Genomic DNA, 20732 nt, shown 5'->3' on the forward strand with positions numbered 1-20732 from the left:
TGGTAAGGTGGGTGATTTACACAGAGTACAAGGTGCAATGAACCAGCAAGGTTACCGCTCTGTTTTACAACTCATGCCACCCCCTGTGGTCAGCACTTCTATCAAGCAGCAAGGCTGATTCAAAGCACACTGGTGAAAGATGAGGAATCCAGAGAACTGTCCTGCTTGATTGGCCTACAGAATCATCACATCTCCAGCCTATCAAGCTCATGTGAGACCAGCTTCACCATGAGGTCTGAGAAAATACCAAGCCAGTCCCACCTCTGGGAATGGCAGGATTGAAATTTCCCCTAATATTGTCATAAACGGACAGCTCTAATGGCAAAGGACTGCAAAGCTGTAATTGCTGCAAATATAGTTTTCGTACAGTTTGATTAATTGAAAATGAAGATGAAACTTATTGCAATATTAATTATTTCACAAAGTAGAAGGCAGCTGGGAAAAGTAAAAAAAGAATCACCCCAGATGGGACTTAAAACCACGATATCCAGCTCAGAAAGTCAGGGCCGTGGGCGTTTGGCCAGTGGGGCAACCGGCAGACCTGAGCTTATGACCGGGACACTTGACTCACAATGGAAGCTCAGCAAATTATAAGCAAGCCTGCAAAAGTGACATGAATGGATCTGTGTAATCTATGGTAAAATGCATCTTGGGGCCGAGATATTAACACTCACAGTCCAGGAGAAGATGACATCCATCCATGGATCTCGGTCAAATGCGTTCATCGAGTTTCCGCTATGCCTTTGGCTTTTAATGTTTGTACTTAGCTATAGAGTGGCAGGAACACAAATGAATGGGAAGTTTTAAAAAAAAAAAATGCATTACAGCAATACGTCACACATGACTATGTAAGGGAATAGATGAAACCCTGCATACATCACTATACTAGTGCAATTCAGTACAAAGTGCACTGACATGATTCGTATGATTCCTGGTTTATTTGGAAAATTTAGGTCCACCATCAGCTAAGTGTTTTATTTATGATGCAAATTGATGACACTATTTGGCAGACACAATATCAGACTGAATTTATTTTATAATTTTAAAGGTTTAAATACAGTTCTGGGTGTTGGACATCCTGATAGCCTTAGAAATCTATAATGCTCCCCCTCAAGAGAGAGTAAACGACTGCAGGGCATTACAAAGGTCCAGAATGGATTTTTCATTTACAGATGTCTTCTCTGGCTGTCGTGACCAGTATCTCACTCCGGACCAGTGGTGGATCTCGTACTCAGGCACAGAGAATGGGTCCTTCCGCCCAGTGGATCTCCTCATCTCCTCAGCCACTGATTCCCTCCAAGCTGATGGGGTAACTATGGTTGGCAGAACTGGGGTTTGCTGTTCACTGTCATCCGCTTGACGTTGATGTACCACTTGCTGAGGCTGAGGATGGTGGTCTTTACGTATCATCACTGTTAGGCCTCTGCACACCCATTTCTTTTGCTGACCTGTTGCACAGAAACATTTCTCTTTATAGTAAACTGTAACATGATTATAGCAATTATTTCAATGTTGTTCAGTCAGTGAGAATCATTTACATAGTGTTACATAGTTGTGTTTTCAATTAACTCCAACTCAGAAGAAAAAAGGTCTGAAATACATATGTTTGAATTCTGACTTCTGATTAAAGTCTGACTTTTTCTTTTTATTCTGATAATATTCCTTCACCGCCCCAGCATCCATGTCTCCATTACCAGTGCCAGCCTGGTTGGAGGAAGGTGTTTTAGGTGAAGATCCTTCTTCTCCCCATTCGATCACCTCATCCCATTTATCCCAGGCTGCCCAGTACTCGTCATCAGCCCAGCTCACGGCTTTTTCCATTCGCCTAGTGCTGAGAGGACAAACAGCTTTCTGTCAGACAGGTTATACGACAGCACACCAGACAACAGTAAAAACCTCTTAAAGACCAAATACATAAGCTGGTTCAGTCAAGTATTTATATTAAATAACAAAACATGGTACTATTACCCAAGTATTATCAAAGTAGATGCCCAGAACATTTTAATGTCACATAATACATCCATCAATCGCCTCCCCTGGTCATACAGTATCACCTAGCAAATGTTATCCACTTAATGCAAACAAAGGGTAGGGTGAGTGCTCTTGACCTTCTGAACATGGTAACTGGTATTTGTTGCATCCATCCATCCATTTTCCAAACCACTTATCCTACTGGGTCACGGGGGGTCTGGAGCCTATCCCGGAAGCAACGGGCACGAGGCAGGGAATAACCCAAGATGGGGGGCCAGCCCATCGCAGGGCACACTCACACACTATTCATGCTCACATGTACACCTACGGGCAATTTAACAAGTCCAGTAAGCCTCAGCATGTTTTTGGACTGTGGGGGGAAACCGGAGTACCCGGAGGAAACCCCACGACGACATGGGGAGAACATGCCAACTCCACACACATGTCACTGCACCACCATGCCACCCCTGTATTTGTTGCATCTCATTATCAATTCACATAACATCAAATGTTATATGCATGAAAATCTGTAACTTATTTAATTTAGAGAGAAATTGCCACAAAAGTTTAGAACTTTTCACTCGCCACCCCCCAAGTAGCAAAATCTATCTATAGCAGGGTATCAGTGCGTGTTAGCTCAGTGTTATGCCACGTACGGTCTGCCCCTGTCCCTGGGATAATTCTTTTGTGGGTGACCTGCCTTTCTTGTCTAATGTGAGTCCAAGATATTTGAAGTGTTCAACCTGTTCAGCCGTTTTATTGTAAATTAGGTAGGAGTCCATTCTGATGGTGATGTGTGTAAAGTATGAATGACCAGTTCTTTTGCCTTGTCCACGTTCAGTTCCAGGAAGTTGTCGGAGCACCATTGTATGATATGTGAAACAGAATGTTGATAGGCTATAATTGAATTACTGACAGTAATTCAATTATAATTATTACAGTAATTACAGACCCAGTATAGCACTATCATCAGAATACTTGTAGTAGGTGGTGATAGGTGAGGGGCTAATGCAGTCATTGGTATAGAGTGTAAAGAGGAAGGGGCTGAGGACACACCCTTGAGGGCGTCCAGTGTTGTTGATCACAGTTGCTGATTTGGCTGTGCCTATCCTTACAATCTGTGGTCTATTGCTGAGGAAATTATGGACCCAACGGATGAGAGATGGGGATATGTTCAATTGAAGAAGCTTCTTGATCATCTGGTGGCGTTGAATGATAATAAAAGCGGAACTGGAGTTAATGAAGAGGACAGTAGCGAAGGTGCCTGGAGATTCAAGGTGTTGGAGAAGGGAGTGGAGGAGACATACTACAGTATCCTCTGTTCCGCTCTTCACCCAGGAGGCAAACTGGTCTGAGTCCAGCTGCGGTCTGACAGCTGGCTGGATGATATGGAGTATAATTTTCTTTAGGCATTTCATTATTATCGATGTGAGTGCTACTGGCCGGTAATGATTTAGCTCAGAGGGACGAAGTTTCTTAGCACCCGGGACGATGGTAGAAGTTTTCCAAATTGCAGGAATGGTCACCAATCTATACGAGTTCCAGAAGATGGAATGGAGGATGGGAGCTTGTTCTGTGGCGAATAGCTTCAAAACTTTAGCTGGTACACGATCAGGCCCGGCGGCCTTGCCAGCTTTGCATCTGCTTAGCTGCTGCCTCACATCCTCTACAGTAAAGGGAGGGTTTGTAGGATCATCAGAGGGAAGGCCATTGAGCAGCTCCTCACAGACAGCAGAGTAGTCCTGCTTATCGAACATTGTATAGAAGGAGTTTAAGGAGTCAGCAAAAGTTGTAAGATCAGTGCCTATGGGATGAAGGTCATGGTAAGGTATTTGACCAGTGTGTAACCAAAAGGCCTGTTTGGTGTTCATTGTACTGAACTCTTGCTCCAGTCTATTCTTATATTTGAGTTTGGCATTGATTATCTCATTCTTTACTTGTCTACTGAGTGACTGGACAGAAGACCAGTCCTTGGATAGAAATGCTTTGTGTTTTCCTTCAAGCTGTGCTTAACATGGGAAGTGATACTGGGTTTGTAGGTAGGATATCTCCAGACAGTTCTGGTGGGAATAGTGGAATAAATACAAAACTTGATGTAGTCTGTAATTACAGAAACTTTATGGTTTTGATCACCCTGGAAAATGTCCCAATCTGTACATGCAAGTGAACCTTATAGTCGTTCAATTGCCTCCTCCGACCAGAGGGTGGCCAGGTGCACATGCGGTTTAATGCGCTTCAGTTCTGGTTTGCAGTGAGGTAGCAGGAAGACAACATTGTGGTCATTGTGGCCAAGTGGAGGATGTACACGCGCGATGAAGGCGTCAGAGATGTTACTGTACCATAAGTCCAGAGTATTAAGCTTCCTAGTGGGAATATCCACATACTGATAAAAAGATGGCAAAACAGCGTTGACATTACAGTTGTTAAAATCACTCGCAGTAACTCTGGGGCGTCGCGACATCTTGCCGCCATGGAGGTGGCGTCCTCACACACTAGCTCCGCCGCTGCCTTGGTGTTGGCGCTTGGTGGAATGTAGACACAGCTAATTACTACAGTAGGGAATTCCCACGGAAGGTAGAAGGGGCGTACAGATAGAATCAGCATCTCTGTCAGGTGTACAAACAATGCGGTGTACTTTAATATTCGTGTACCACCGCTCGTTGACAAAGATGCAGACCCTACCAGCCCACTTCTTACCTGACTGAGACGTCCTGTCAGTCTGCCAGATCATAAAATTAGAGAAACTAACCTCAGAGTCTGAGATGGTGTCATCAAGCCAGGTTTCAGTCAGGGCAATAACACAGGTGATACCGCTCCACCTGACACTTGGCATGCAATAAGTCCATTTTATTCTGGAGTGAACATACATTAGCCAGTATGATGGGGAGTAGCGGTGGTCTGAAGGGTCTCCTCCTCAGCTTGGAGCGTACACCTCTTCGCCTACCTCTTTTCCTTAGGCGAAACTCCGGAGGAAGAGCAACTGCTGGCCTTGAGGTGATAGACGACCGCAGTTGGAGAAGCTCCCCTCTACTGTAGGTGAGTGGATTGTGTCCGCTCACTCTTCCGGGTGGAGTCATGAGGGGATTGTGCTGGATCCATCGGGTTGCCCCAGGAAGGCACGCTGCCCGACTCCTGGGGTGCTCATCCCTTGCACTGGTGCTCCTGGCCACCACTGTAGGAAGTCGTTGTATAGGAAGTGGTTGTAGTCTTTCACTGATCCCAGGGAGGTTCAGGTCAGGGGACTGAGATGACCATGGCAGAAGCTTCATTCTATAGTCAGCTAACTATTTTTGTGTTGATTTGGACATGTGCTTAGGATCATGGTCCTGTTGGAAGATCCAGTGACGGCCCAGTTTTAGTTCCTAGTGTCAGTATTGTGTATGAATAAAAATACAAAAAATATCCCTTTGTCCACTGGTGTTCCCTTGTTGCCCTCACCCTGTTTGTCCCTTTATCCCATTCCCCTTTCCCGTGAATACTGTTACACTCCAACCCTAGACAGGATATCATAACAGCATCTTACCTATAGTTTTAAAAGAGATGAGGGATATTATTTGTCGACCTTTAATAATTTCATAAATCTGTATCTGTTGTTGTGGTACCTTCTGATTGGAAGCATGCTAATATAACACCCATATTGAAAAGGATAGAAGTAATCCATCAAACTATAGGCTTCTCGAAAAGTAATGGAAGCTATAATCTAAGACAAAATGGTAGACTACCCTTGGTGTGTATGTTGATGCTGCCATGTCCCACTCTCACAAATGTGGGGAAGCAATTAAAAAGGCCAGTAGGATATTGGGTTACATCTTTAGCTGTGTGTAGTTTAGGTCAAGGGAGGTGATATTTAGATTATACAATTCCTTGGTATGAGCCCACCTAGAATATTGTGTGCAGGTTTGGTCACCTTACCGTTAAAACCATAACTGCTGATTTGAACTATTTGTGTGTTTTAAATGCACAATATTGTTAAATTCATAAATCCAGCTTACCTTAAAAAGGACATTGCTGCCTTTGAAAGGGTTCAACGTCGGGCTACAAGAATGATTCCTGGTCTTAGAGGAATGTCTTATGAGGAGAGGTTAGCTGAGCTGAATCTATTCAGCCTTGAGCAAAGGAGACTAAGGGGGGACATGATCCAGGTATGTAAGATTCTAATAGGATTATTTTTTTCCATTACTGCAATTTGTCACACATGATTATATAACAGAACAGATGAAACCCTGCCTACATCTAACTTTCTCCCAGGGATTCACTATCCCAGTGCAATTCAATACAGTCAGTATCTACTGAGATATATTTTCTTTTTCATTGCATTATTGATGGACATAGAGGACAGAATTTGGCTGAGACAGCATTAGCTTGAAATTTTTATTACATAATAAATAGTCTTAAAATTCATAATTTTCACGACAGTGAAAAAGCCATCAGGCCATTGCAGAAGCCCAGGATGATATTTTCATCAGTGACTGTCTTTGGTGGCTGTCGTGACCAGTATTTTTCTCTAGGCCAGTGGTGAGTCTCATATCCAGGCAGGTAGAACCGGTCCTTATGCCTTTTGGACTCCCTGTGTTCCTGAGTAACAGGTTCCCTCCAAGATGACATGTTACACAGAACTGCGGCTTCTTCCTCCCTGTCATTTACTTTCTGCACGGCTTGTTGAGGCTGAGGCTGGACACACAGATGGAGTCTCATCCTCAAAACCAGTTTCTTTTGCTGGCCTGTTGCACAGAAACATTTCTCTTCATTGTACATTGTAATATAATTACAGCAACTATTCTGCTGTTATTCAATCAGTGAGAATCATTTTCATAGTGCCGACCAATTTTTTAAACTTCAATTATGATCAGACTCCAATTCATGTAAAAAAAAAAAAGCTCTGAAATACATACGTTTGAATACTGGCTGCTGGTGATGTTCCACCCCAGCATCCACATCTCCAGTGCTGGTGCCAGCCTGGACAGAGGGAGGTGTTGTGGGTGAAGACCCTTCATCTCCCCAATCAATCACCTCATCCCACTTATTCCAAGCTGCCCAGTACTTGTCATCTGTCCAATCCACTGCTTTGTCCATTCTCCTAGTGCTGAGAGGAGAAAAAGGTATCGGTCAGACAGGTTGCACTACAGAACACCAGACAACAGTAAAAACCTCTTAAAGAGCAAATACATAAGCCGGTTCAATCTAATAATTGTACTTAATAACAAAACAGTACTATCACCTAAGTTTTATCAATGTAGATGCCCAGAAAGTTTTACTGTCACATATATACACGTACTTGTTATAGTGGCAGTACACATATGAACAATAATGCTAATATACTCACTGCAGCTACAGGATATACATATACAGGGCATATGGCATACCGAGCATTCTCCTGTATGGTATTAATTCTTGTGGCGCCCCCCCTCCCCCGGTCAATAAAATGTATCGCTTGGCAAAAGTTATCCACTTAATACGAACCAGTGTTAATTTTGACAAATTTTTATTTAGTTTTAGTTATAGTCTTTTAACTAAAATGTAATTTAGTTTCAGTGATAATTTGGTCATCTAAAATATTTTAGTTATAGTCTTGTTTTGGTCATCTAAATTTCATAAGATTACAGTTGAGTAAACCAGTTGATTTAGTCGACTAAAATGAAAAGTACAAAGAATAATGTTTAAAGTTTCCCTTCGATTTCTGAAAGTCATTATGTTCACCAAAATGAAATTAAACCAATGTTAAGGAACGGTGTTAAGGTCTGACTGTGCAGTGCACAGTGACAAAGATTTCACTCTTATTTGAAACATAAACATGTTCATTCACCTGGAAACTAAAATCAGTAATGCCATTAATGCAAAAATAAAGAAAAAGTTCACAGGCTATAGTGCCACCTGGCCTGCTCTCTCTGAATATTAAAATAAAAATATTAAAATAAATATTGGCAATATTTTTATTTGCTACTGTTCGCTGTTAAATGTTTCACCTGAAATTCTCAAATATGTTCAAAGAAAAAGACCAATAAGGGATTTATACCCATTATCAAGAAAAAAAAATCCAAACATTGAAAACATACCTCTCAACGGTAGCAGGAATTGCAACCATTCTATTTGAACATTTTCAACATCAAAATAATTACCCCAAGGCAACAATTTTATGAGTATATAGAGCCAAAACACCTCTCTTTCAGGTGATTTCATGTTCGTTGAAGTTTCCGCTTTTTAACAACTGTATAAAGTAATGTTATATGTTATATAAATCAGGTGAAACAAAAAAAAGTAGTACGTTTTCATGGTTGCCAGATCTTAAGCATCTGGCATGATACGCTTTCAGACTCACGCAGGAAATATTACGGCAATCTTACTGTATTATACCATTATAAACCTAAAATTACGTCCAATTTACACGGTTAAATACAAAAGCAGACTATTTACAAGGTACGAACTGTTACATACGTGTGCTGACAACTCGAACTAAAAATCTCACTCCAGCCAGCTAGCCGAAGTTGGCAACCCCGCGTTTTATTTGAAATGAAAAGTAAAATACGCCGTTCTCGCCCGAAACCGCTTGTCATTCCGTTTGCGTTATATAAAAATAAATATAAAGCTAATATGATAAGAACATGTCACGTTTTATACGTTTCGAAATAATAAGACCGCCCATATCCTACACTGTAAAAAATTAATCATGAAGCTTGTAATTTTCATTTAAAAAATTGATGTAATTATTAAAAATAATGTGCATGTTTAATTAAAAAAATAGGTTTTCTGTGTTTCTTATAATATATTGAGAACATTTCACTAATAAAATCAAGAAAAAAAATGTAACTATTTTTTTAAGGAAATGAGTGCAATTTTTAGGCTTAATTTGAGGAACCGTTTAGGCTAAAAATTTGAGGAAAAAAGGCTTCATATTTATTTTAAGAGAATTGGTCCAATTATCTGGGTTTGATTGAGTCACCTTCATTTGAATCTCAACAATGGCTGTGGTCAGACGGCGTTTTGAAGGAGCAGACGATCAGTGTAAAATATTAAGAGGTAAGTTAAGCCCCTTACTATTTTTTACATTTTATTTTGATTTCTTAAATAAGCTCCTCAGGACACCGCTTATTCACGCTATAGTACAGGAATTGTTTTACATTGATTTTTGAATCTGAACGACATTTTGGCATGTGAAACAGTAACTATGTTCAACCAGGTCTTTTAAAATAAAGGTTTACAATTATGCGATGTTATTTGATGTGAAAATCTGAGCTCGAGCTTATTAGACATAACTCCTCACATGCACGTGCTGAGGCTATATGGACATGTTGGTCGCTAAAGCAAAAATAATTATGGCCATGCATCGAGCTTGATAGATGGGGCAGTTTCTATGATTATACTTAACTTTTAAGACTGTTGATGTGTTTATATATTCGCTTCAAATTGTAAAGATATATTAAATTAGCGTTTAATCATTTCACGCAATATATGCATTTTTTTTTCATTCATCCTCGACGTTAGAAGGCGCCCTCTTAAACTAAACAAGTCACAAACACCATAGAAGCAACACGATTGCGTTTCAGGAATTGATATGGACATAACCATGCTTTTGACTAGTTGAAGAATACAAACATCTTTGCAATCATTAAGGCAATATCAGTCTCCACAAAGAGTAAGATATATATATAGCAATTTACATTTTCTCCTTGATTAATCTATGTAAAATTCGACCTGAATGAAGTTATTTGAACACATTTGAGATTTACTATAATGCAAATTTATTTAAAATTAGTCTTTAACGATATTTAAAAATGTTTAGACTTGTTTAGCAGTATTGGGTTTCTAGGCTTAAACCATTCCAATTTCATGATTTTGGTGATTAAAAATATGTAATAAAAATATTCCACAAACATTACATTAAATGTAAACCCTTATAACTACTTTTCCTTATGAATAATAATTTTAACAGCAACTTCTGAGATGACAATGGAGCTTGTGGTGAAAGAAAAAATGTCAAAAACCCTTGCTCTCCGAAGACATGAGGTGGTTGAATTGTGCCCAACTTGCAGAATTTAAAGATCACTGGCCTGCTCTGTTTGACATTCTCCAGGTAGGGATTTTATATTTTGTCATTAAATACCGTCACAGACAATAATGTGGTTGTCAACTGAACATAATTATAATCAGTGTTTGTGTGTTTCATTTTTTAGATTAATGAAGAGTTTAGGAGAATTACTACTCTGCACCTTGAGACAACATTTATTAAGATGTTGGATTACTACACTCCTAAACTTTTCACAATATTTTCCTGCAAAGGAGGAGCACTCGGACAGATTTTGAAGAAGAAAACGGGTGCCATACAGCAGGTATTTTAGTTGGTATTTTTTATCATTATTTGATTGATATTTGCTTCATTATTATTGAGTACTATTACTAATTTCTACACTTTTGGTGCCTTAGACCTCACATCAAAACATAGAACAGACAAGAGATGTTGTCCTCCGTTGCTTGGTCTATTACTTGGGTGAAAAGGAGGAAGACCTCATCCAGGAGTACAATGTAAGTGTCTAAAACTAATTCAGATATTTGTTTGCAGAAAACTGCAATTAGCATTTGTTTTCCTTTACAAAAACAGAAATACATCTTAAACATAAGTACGTTCCTCATGCAAAAACATTCTTGCACTAGTGTCAGTGTCACGCAACGTGCCGAACGGGTGATCGCTCAGGCAGCGCGAGGGAACAGGCAGGCAGGCGGAAAACAGGGCAAACTGGGGGTTTATTGGGGAATGCGGGTCGACAAACACCAGGTAACATCAATGACAGACAAAGGACTCGGGTAAGACATGGACTGAAATACACAGGACTGAGCAAAGTAACTAGACACAGCTGGGTACAATCGGGAAAGAACACGTGGGTAATCAGGGGAGCGTGGCACACAGGAGGAGTGGATGAGCTGGGCATGAAAGAAGGAGCGCCTAGGAGGAGGCGACGGACGGGACGAGGGAAACGAGACCTGGAACAGAAGAACAAAATCAACGAGAGACGGGAAACAGGACCAAGGCACAAAACAGGGCTAGCGACAGGACGTAGGAGTTGATAAAGGGCAGGGAAGGCGGACAGACAGACCAGGAATGGGGTCAGAGAGGGAACAGGTGGAACAAACGGGCCAGGAGTGAAAGGAGGGAACACCGGGGAACAAGGAGCAAAGAAGGGTGGAACAGAGGGACGAGGAGCAAAAAACGAAGGGACAAAGACAGGAGGGAGAGTCGAGAATGGAGGGGCGAAAGCAGGAGAGTAGGGCGAGAAGGAGGGGGAATGCAGGGTCGGCTGAGGGAGCCCCAGTGGGCGACGGGAGGTAGCCAGAGGGGCCGCAGGAGGCCGGAGCCGGAGGGGACCTCGGAGGGGCCAAGGAGGCAGGGCGAGGGACCGACAGGGGGGACGAGGAGGAAGTCGAAGGGGGAGCTAGGGAAGGGGACGAGGGAGCTGAAGGGAACCCTGGTGAGGGCAAGGAAAGGGGGGGAGCCGCTGTAGGCGGCGACGTCCTCTGACGCGCAGGAGCGGGATATATGATACTATGATTCTGCTGTGGGTCCTCACGACCCAATTTTAATAGTTTTGTTAATATATTTTTTTTTAATTTGCGAATACAAAAAATGTCGTCTTTACTGCAAAAAGTCATCCCTTATGTGTAATGTAATGCTTTTTTTTGACCACTGGATGTCGACATAGAGCCTGGAAAGCCGGTCAAAGTAAGTGTGACACCTAGCGGTAATTACAATATTTATTGTTAAATCAATGTAAAAAAAAATAAAAAATTAAAAATGTAATGACTTGTACTTTTTTTATGAATTTGGATCTCTTTAGAGCAAACATGTTCATATGGTTTGCTTTTATAACACTCTAAGTAATTGCGCAAGTGCAATTACTGCCATAAATTACTGCGAATGGGGAAACAAGGGCGGGGGGGGGTGACCAATGACAGTTTGATGATCGTTGCTGTAATTGGTCCTACCTTGTTGCCAAGCCATTTCCAAAATAAAGAAGTGTGTGTTTATGTCCAGGGGAGTCGGGGGGGGGGGGGGGGGGGGAGTGACCAATGACAGTTTGGTGATCGTTGCTGTAATTGGTCTTACTTTGTTGCCAAGCTGTTTCCAAAACAAAGAAGTGTGTGCTTATTATCTGGCACGAACCCTGAGGAGAGGGTTACTTGGAATTCAATCATGGCAAGGTACAGTGCTCAGGAGGTCGTCGACTTCGTTACGGGTGAGGAAACCAGCAGCTCCGATGAGGATAGTGTACAGCCCAGCAGTACAACACAGGAGGTTGAAGAGATCTGCGCCGAGGACGAGATCTTTCCCTCCCGCAAAAGTGAAATAACATGGACAACCAGAGCAGAAGATCGTGCTGCAGGTAGACTGCCAGCACGACACATCCTGAGGACACCTCCAGGACCAACGAGGCAGTGCGTGTCACAGGCAGGGGACATTATATCTGCCTTCAAAGCTTTCCTGCCTAGATCAATAGAGAGCATCGTTGTCAGCATGACAAATATAGAAGGCAGAAAGAGGTTTACTAGCAGCTGGGTGGACATGACAACTGTTGAATTGGATGCCTTCATCGGCGTCTGCATTCTAGCAGGCGTATTCAAGTCCAAAGGAGAGTCCGTCGCCAGCCTTTGGGAATCGAAATTTGGGAGACCAATCTTCCCAGCGATCATGAGCAGGGTGCGGTTTGAGCAGCTGACAGTGACCCTAAGGTTTGACGACAAAGGATCGTGGGCAAGTAGAAGAACGGGTGACAAGCTTGCACTTATCAGAGACATCTGGGACCTGAGGTCAGGAAATCTCCCGGCGATGTACAATCTTGGCAAGTACGACAATCTTGGTACGACTTGACAGTGGACGAGCGCCTGGTACCATTCAAAGGTACGTAAAATGTGTTATTTTTTATTACCGATCTACAGTTATTATATATACATTGCTTCAAGTTTATTGTTCAAATATAGATCTCATGTTCATTAGCAATGAATCGTAATGTATCATTGATTTCGACCAGTTACCTTTTTCATGATTTGTGCCCGAGTAGTTAGGAGTTAGATTGTAACGGGTTACCTAAAAATGTGTACGTTGTATCCGATTGCTTCATTTGACATCAAATTGATATTCCCCCGATGCGTCCTTGCAGGACGCTGCTCCTTCAGGCAATATATGCCTCGCAAGCCCGGGAGGTACGGACAAAAAATCTGGGCGCTGTGCGACACCAGGCCAAGCTACTGCTGGCGAGTGAAGCTGTACACGTGAAAGCCTCCGGGGGAGGCACGGGAGGTCGATGTGGGTAAAAAAGTGGTGTTGGAACTGTCTGAGGGGCTGAGGGGGCACACCATCACTCTTGATAATTTTTTCACCTCCTTCAGTCTGGGACAGGAGCTCCTCAAGCGCAACATGACAATGGTAGGCACTGTGCGCTGAAATCGTCCAGAGCTGCCGCCTGCCCTGCTAGCAGCTAAGGGCAGGCTTGTACACTCTTCAAAGTTCGCATTTTCCCAAGGCACCACACTGGTGTCTTACATGCCAAAAAAAAACAAAAACGTGATTCTAATGAGCACGTTCCACACCAAGCCAAATATAAGCCAACGGCAAGACAAAAAGCCAGAAATGATAATGTTTTACAACAAAACGAAGGCAGGGGTTGACACCATGGACCAGCTCATTTCCAACTATTCGTGCAGAAGGAAAACCCCTCGCTGGCCCCTTGCAACGTTTTACAATATGCTGGACATTTCGGCGCACGATGCCTACTTCGTGTGGCGGGAGGTCAATCCTTGATGGAGGACAGGATCGAAAAGGAGGCGCAGGGTATTCCTGCAAGAGCTAGTCGAAGCCCTAATCGCTCCCACTGTTCTGCAGCGAACGCGTCTTCCTCGAGGGCCCTTTGCTGCAGCGGCGGTGAAATCGTTTAGGGACACCCAGCCCGGTCCAGTCCCGCCTCCCCCGGAAGCGAAATCTAAGAGAGAGAATTGCAGCCTGTGCCATTATTCTGCTGACCGCAAAACAAACGCGCTGTGTCGCCAGTGTGGGGCACAAGTGTGGAAAGAGCATTATAGCATTTTCTGTAAAAAATGCAAACCATAAACTGTAAATAATAATCACTGTAAATAGTATAGTTTTATTATTCATAGTGTTATAGTGTATGTTGTAGTTGAAGATTGTTTGCCGCACTTGTTTGTGTTTTGTGTTACCCTGTGTTCCTCTTTTCCTGTTTTAAGAATTTAAACTTTTCCCGTTTGTTTCAAGAATTGTATTTACCTCTTTCTGTGTTCTGTGTTCCCATTTAACCTGCAATTATCTCATCAATCTAATTCAGCACTTTTATGTAACCATACTTTTGTTCTGTGTTCCCGTTTTACCCGCAATTGTGTGTTCTCTGGTTCTGTAATTGTTTGTTTTTTTGTTTTCTAAAATGTATTTCACAAGGTTCATGTCTTTTTTATAAAGTTTCATCCCTTTAGTACTGGCTGGCTCATTGTCTTCATTATTTATTAGGATGCAGGTGAAGTGAATGCTGCGACCCAGATTGTGTGTAAACAGTATTTCCAGGCGCCATTTTCTTAGCGCAAACTTTTTTTTTCCGCCATCTTGATATCCTACCGTCCTCAGATACGCCCCCAAACACACACAGTCAGCGCACTACAGCCAACATGTTTAAAAAAATGCTGCAAAACTGCAAATTAAATTGGGTCGTTAGGACCCAAAAAGGGCCAAAGAGTAATAAACTGTAACTGCTGATTTGAACTATTTGTGTGTTTTAAATGCGTTAAATTCATAAAATATAAATTATCGTGCTTGGGGGGGAGCTTCATGTTCATCCCCTCTCTCTTAATATCTCTTCTGGGGCACTAAAAATTTCACTAAATGGTTGTCATCCCCCGCTCTTCCGATCCTGCTGTGTGCCACGCCCCCTCGTGCGGAATCCCGATTGTTGACAAGCAATGACGTTAATAATCAGACTCGCAATAACATGACTAACAGACTTCAATACATTGGACTATTCAACAACAAGGAGAAACACACGAGCTCTGTGGAATTTTAGCAGAAGGAGTTGAATCAGGTGTGTTAAATGAGAGGAAACCCCAAAATGTGCAGGCCCAGCAAACAGCAAGATGTCCTTAGTTCGTCCTTAGGACGTCCCAGGCCTCTAGAGTGCGAGCTATTTGGTCGCACGTGTGACCTAATTTCTCAATGGTGCGACTAAAAAAAATCAAAGGTTGCACCGGTGCGACCAGCCGTTCGAGGGGGAAAAAAAACGAAACTCCGTGACTCTTAAAGTCACCCTGTTGTTCAACAACAGACACACATTAGGCCCATATCGTGGTCTAAACCAATCAGAGATAGTGATGGGCAGATCCCACCCCGCCTCTGATTGGCCGTGGTCCAGATATTCCTGTACGTGTGTGTACGTTTGAAAATGCATGTGATGCAGTCAGACAGAGAGAGGTGAGTAGCCCATCAGGTAAACAGTGCATGTAGCCACGGATTATGAGAGAAGATGAAAAAAACGATTGACAACTTTTTTGTTAAGAATATTAAGTTAGGGCCTGATCCGTCCGAAAATCATAACCAATGCTCTGACACGGAGCCATCAACCTCCCAACTTATAGCAAGCCCAGGTCCGGAGACGGCATTAGATAATGAGCCACATACGATCGAGCCCGAGCCCACTGAAATTAAAAGGGGTAAAGTGTATACATTTCGAAAAGAGTGGCTTGACCAGTTTCCCTGGCTAAGATACAGTAAAGCCGATAATATAATGCGCTGTATTTACTGTAAAGAGTGTGGGAAGACCATGGCCGGCAGTAGTGCACTTGTGACTGGTTCTAATACATTTAGAATTGAAACGCTGAAAAAGCACAATGCATCTATAAAACACATTACATGCCGCGATAAATGCACTGCTCAAGTGTCCCCTCTCCCCGCTGCCTTTCAGCGGCAGGCAGCAGCAAACAGATCATCAGACGAGGCCGAGATGATAATTAAGTTTAACGTTGCCTACAATATTGCAAAAGAAGAACTTCCCTTCACTAAATGGCTTGAACGTAAACCCGACGTACAGCAATGATGTCGCGTGCACCCAATTTATAGGAGTCATCGCAGATACATTGAAAAAAAAGACGTCTGTGCAAATTGCGAACAGTGCGTACATGGCATTCCTGATCGACGGAGACACAGATATCGCCACAAAGGAATGCGTCATTGTGTACGGTCATATCTTGCGGAGAGGAAGACCGGTGAATATACTTATTGGACACATTGAGGCCGAGCAAGCTCATGCCCAAGGTAAGCCATGTCATGTCATGAAGCCTGTGTCAATAATATGCCTACCGTCTCGTTACTGCATTAACCATAATATTCTTATACTTAAAAATGAAAAAATAAATAAATAGACTGCATTATAAACTCTTGATCTGGGTAGTAAATGGTATTATCGTTTTTATTTGTTTAATTACGAATTTATGCTGCCTCAAAGAAAGCATTTGCTGCTCTTGGGGACCAGTGCAGTAACTGGCTGGAGAAAATCATTGCTCTGGGTGCTGATGGTGCTGCTGTTAATTTGGGCAGCAAAGGGGGTGTCATAGCACTTCTGCAGCAAGAGGCAGGTGACCACATTGTGCCTTTCCACTGTATGCCTCACAGGTAAGACTAGAAGATAAGGTATGACTGACACCCTAAAGTCACTGTGAGTTTTTTTCATTTAAATGTAGATGTATCTAAATTTAAAATTTGACTATCTTTTCAGATTGGAATTGGCAATGTTGTCAGTGCAGAGGGACAATCCAATGATGGGGCAATTGTACGACCTTCTACATTTAATTTGGAAGACCTACCATTTCAGCCCAAAATCAATGAGAGAGCTCAGGGTCATTGGGGCTGACTTGGGGGTAAATGTGCTGATGCCCAGTGGGGTGAAGGGGACAAGGTGGCTCCCACATGTTTCAAGGGCCCTGGAGACCTTTTATAAAACCAGGACAGTTCACTGCTGTGTACTACCATATGGACCATTTGGCAGGCTCCTTTGCCAATGCAGAGCTACAAAGGCCAGTGCATTCTTTCAGAATATTCCTTTCATTTTATTTTTTTTAGGAATTTAGTTCATCAGTGTTCTATGTGACTAATTTTTACTGTTGTATGATACAGGTTAAGAAATCAATGGAAGATGCCACTTTTGTGGCCTTTTGCCATTTTATTGCAGACGTGTTCAGTGGCATTAGTAAGTTTAGCCTCCTACTTCAGAGGAATGAGATCATCCTACCTCAGGTAAGGGAGATGAATGTGGGATGTGTAAATTTGAATTGTGTTTGTGGTCATCTTCAGCTGTGTTAATAATACTGCACTGTTATATCTAAACAGGCAGTTTGCGGCCTTGAAAAACTGCTGGTGACCACAGAGGCAATGGTTGTGAGACCCAAGCCTAATGGACAACTGTCAGAGTTCCTGGCTGACATGAGGCTGCAGAGAAGGCAACAGCAGGATGAGGGTGAAATGGCAATCTACAAATTCCAGGTATATGTATGGTTTTGTCTCCTAGAACAGTCCATTTTTACAAATATTTCTAATATCTAACTCAGAATCTCTATTTATGGTTTATGCAACACACAGACAATAACACTCAAAGGAGAGGCATCAAAGCTGGCAGGAGATGGTGTTGCTGCCACTAAACTTAAAAAAGTAATGGATGCAACAATCAAATCCACTGTAAAACATCTGAAAGCAAGATTCAGTAGCCTCCTAGGCAAGTGTAGTCATCTGTCTTATAAACACATGTAGATAAGAAATATTGTTACTTATTTACTAAAATGTATTTGTTCTTAAGACAGGGAAGAGTGCTTCTGAGTCTGACACAACTAAGAGAACCAAGGGGACTTAGTGGACCATGGTGCTGATGACCTTGCATTTCTCTTGGATCGCTTCTCCACAGTCCTGAGAAGGTAGCTGGTGGATTACTACAATATTATGTGTGCTGTTGGTAGATATTTTCTTCATGTGAACACTGATTAGCTGTGTAATCATCATTTTCAGAAATGGTGTAATCACTGAGCTTGCAAAAGAAGAGTTTGTAGGCTTGAAGCTGTTAATTGCCAGGATGTTCAAAGACAAGACCTACCTCAGCCTTTGGGAGCTCATGTTGACCAGAGAGCCCTACTGTTCAGAGTACAAGGTCAGTTTTTGTTAATGTTCTTGTAAGATTGTGTCAGTTTTGCTATCGTACACACATTGCTTAAATAAATCTCTTGAATGTATTTTTTTTTCTCAGAACATCCTTGTCACGCCCTCTCAGGCGGAACCCGCCACCCACTCCTCCTCAGCACCGCCAGAGTAGGCAGGGTTCCCCAGGTGTTCTGAATGTCTCAGTAATGAGATCTCTAGATAAGCCAGGAACACCGACAGCTAAGTGCGAAGTATTATGCCATTTCAATGAGCCTTACCGAGCAGTTACTTGTCTCTCGTGGTCCCACTATTCCTTACCTGTTCTGTATTCCTATTGTGCTTGCCTTACCTTGTCCTCCTCCTCTCCCCAGACTTGCTCCCGTATCTGACACGTCTTACATGCTGATCCCGGCTTCTCCAGTTCCCCTTCCCCCGTGTGGTCGTGTCCTGTGTGATCGTGTAGGACTGACCTTCTGGCTTTCGATCCCAGCTAACGGCTTACGACCATCCTTTAAGGAATACCCCTTAATTGTATTGCTTTCTGCGATCGCATTAAACCATCTTGCTGTGCGCATTTCTGGATCCTCGCCTGGTTATTCTGCCTACGGTCACAATCCTGCACCTTGTACATATTATGCTGGTCCTCCCTGTCTCAGCTGCAGTTTGTGAGAGGCTTTTCTGCACAGAAGAGGATCAAATCAGACACTAGAGCATCCCTTCATTCAGACACAGTGGAAGATCTGATGAGAATTAGTGTAGAGGGGCCAAGTCTGGAAGATTTTGATGCTAGAGAGAGTGTGGCCAGCTGGTTTAGTCAAGCCCAAAGATCAAGAAGGCCAAACTACAGGAGTTGGCCATCCGAGGGGCATGTGACTGCAATGGAGGATAGTCCATAAGACATTGAGCCATGAGATGTTCCGTTTGAAGCCCTTAAAACATTTAATTTAGATTTTTTAAGTTTAAATTTCAGCTCAGTAAAGCACTTTAAGCACCAACACTTTTTCAGTAAGTTACCTTTCTTGTAGAATTGTGCTTGCCTTCAAATAAAGAACTTTATATTGACCAGATTGTTAGTTAATCATTTACAAGTCAATATTGCCTATATGGACAGCGATTTTAAAAAAAAATTATAATAAATAAATAAAGTGAACTTGTAAAACTGCCGTGTTAAATGTGATGTGGTTGAAAATTTGGGTGCACCTAACTTTTGTGCTGGTGCACCTAAGAAAAAGAGTTAGGCGCACCAGTGCAAAAAGTTAGTCTAGAACCCTGCCGTCCTCTTTTTGTCGTCCTCAAAGGACGTCCTTAGGAGATCTTGATGGAAAGTTTTTTTTACGTCCTTAGGATGACTTTTAGGGACGTCCTAAGGACGTCTAGAGGACCAGGTATGGTCCTTTTAAGGACATTTTCAGGACATTCTGTGAACATATTCTGGGCATTAAACCACGTAAATCCCCTTTTCTAAATAATTAACATTTGACATTTTACCAGTAATGCTAGGGACATAAACAAGGGACAGCATGAGGATGCCCTTTGGAGGGCCAGCTCAATGTCCTTTATTGGGTACATTCTTAGGATGACCATGTTACTGACGTGCTGCTGTGGCCAACATTTTACCGCATACTGTGGTCTGTGTGGATCCCAATGTCTCACTGCAGTGATGGGGACACCGTACCGTAAAGTATTGCCGTCCTTCACATAGACATAAAACCGAGGTCCTGAATCTCTCAGGTCATTAAAGATCCCTGGGCATCTTTCCAAAGAGTAGGGATGACTAAAATTGCCCACTGTTGCCTTATCAAATCTGATCTAAGGTGACTTATCAAATCTGTCCTCCTAATCATCTCCGGTATCTAACTGGTAAATTCTCTCCTGCCCCTTCACCACCTTAGCTACTGTGTGGTGAGCATAATGGGGCAGAATGGCTGATGTCACATCATCCAGGTCGGTGCTACACAGTGAAGGTGGCTGAAGCGGCTCCCTATTGCATCTATAAAGCACTTTGCGTGTCTTAAAAAGTTCTGTATAAATGTAACTTTCATTCATTTATTCTTTCATGAAAAATAATGAAATCCATCAAAAACAATTCGTTATGACAACTTGTTGGAATAATATTTAAATAGATATAATTTTGTCTGAAGTATTTCTTTATTTATTAATGTTCCATTAGGATGTCCAGAGGACAGCCACAGGATACCCTTCAGCTTTTCCTTGAAAAAAATATGTTTAAAATTTGTTGAAATATATATTTTTATTGTAAGAACATTAGCAATTTTCTTTAAGATTCTAATTTAACAACTGTCATTAATAAAAATACAACATAAATATTGAGATCACATTTTAAAGGTCTTTTTGTGAAAATTTCATTCTGAGTCATCAGTATCGATGGCCAGATATTCCTTCCTTACTTCAGAACCTGTGCCCTGTAACAAAAACATTTATGAAATGATGATCCCAGTCCATTGATTACTTAATTACTGCTAATTAAAACTAAATAATTATGTGGCAACTATCTTTACAAGTCTAAAATTTGCACAATTATACAATTTATATGCAAACAGAAAATTCACTGAAAAAGTAATAGTAATAGGTTGACATG

The 20732-nt window shown here is 42.0% G+C and overlaps 1 protein-coding gene and 1 long non-coding RNA gene across 3 annotated transcripts; both read left to right on the plus strand.

Annotated features, from left to right (window-relative positions):
- The first annotated feature begins 8793 nt into the window (after nucleotides 1-8793).
- On the plus strand, nucleotides 8794-10864 carry LOC125726497 (uncharacterized). Of its 2 annotated transcripts, none has more exons than XR_007388196.1 (4): nucleotides 8794-8985; nucleotides 9899-10039; nucleotides 10140-10295; nucleotides 10390-10864. It is a non-coding gene; the product is annotated as an uncharacterized LOC125726497 (long non-coding RNA). The 2 variants fall into 2 exon arrangements; XR_007388197.1 differs by lacking the exon at nucleotides 8794-8985 and adding an exon at nucleotides 9489-9601.
- A 1180-nt stretch (nucleotides 10865-12044) lies between these two features.
- LOC125726490 (uncharacterized) lies at nucleotides 12045-13981 on the plus strand. The gene has a single exon (XM_049002863.1). It carries the CDS (start codon nucleotides 12152-12154, stop codon nucleotides 12824-12826), a length of 675 nt encoding a protein of 224 aa, XP_048858820.1. The 5' UTR covers nucleotides 12045-12151; the 3' UTR covers nucleotides 12827-13981.
- Nucleotides 13982-20732: the final 6751 nt, after the last annotated feature.

This window comes from Brienomyrus brachyistius, unplaced genomic scaffold (assembly GCF_023856365.1).
Source record: "Brienomyrus brachyistius isolate T26 unplaced genomic scaffold, BBRACH_0.4 scaffold73, whole genome shotgun sequence".
Classification (NCBI taxonomy): Eukaryota; Metazoa; Chordata; class Actinopteri; order Osteoglossiformes; family Mormyridae; genus Brienomyrus; species Brienomyrus brachyistius.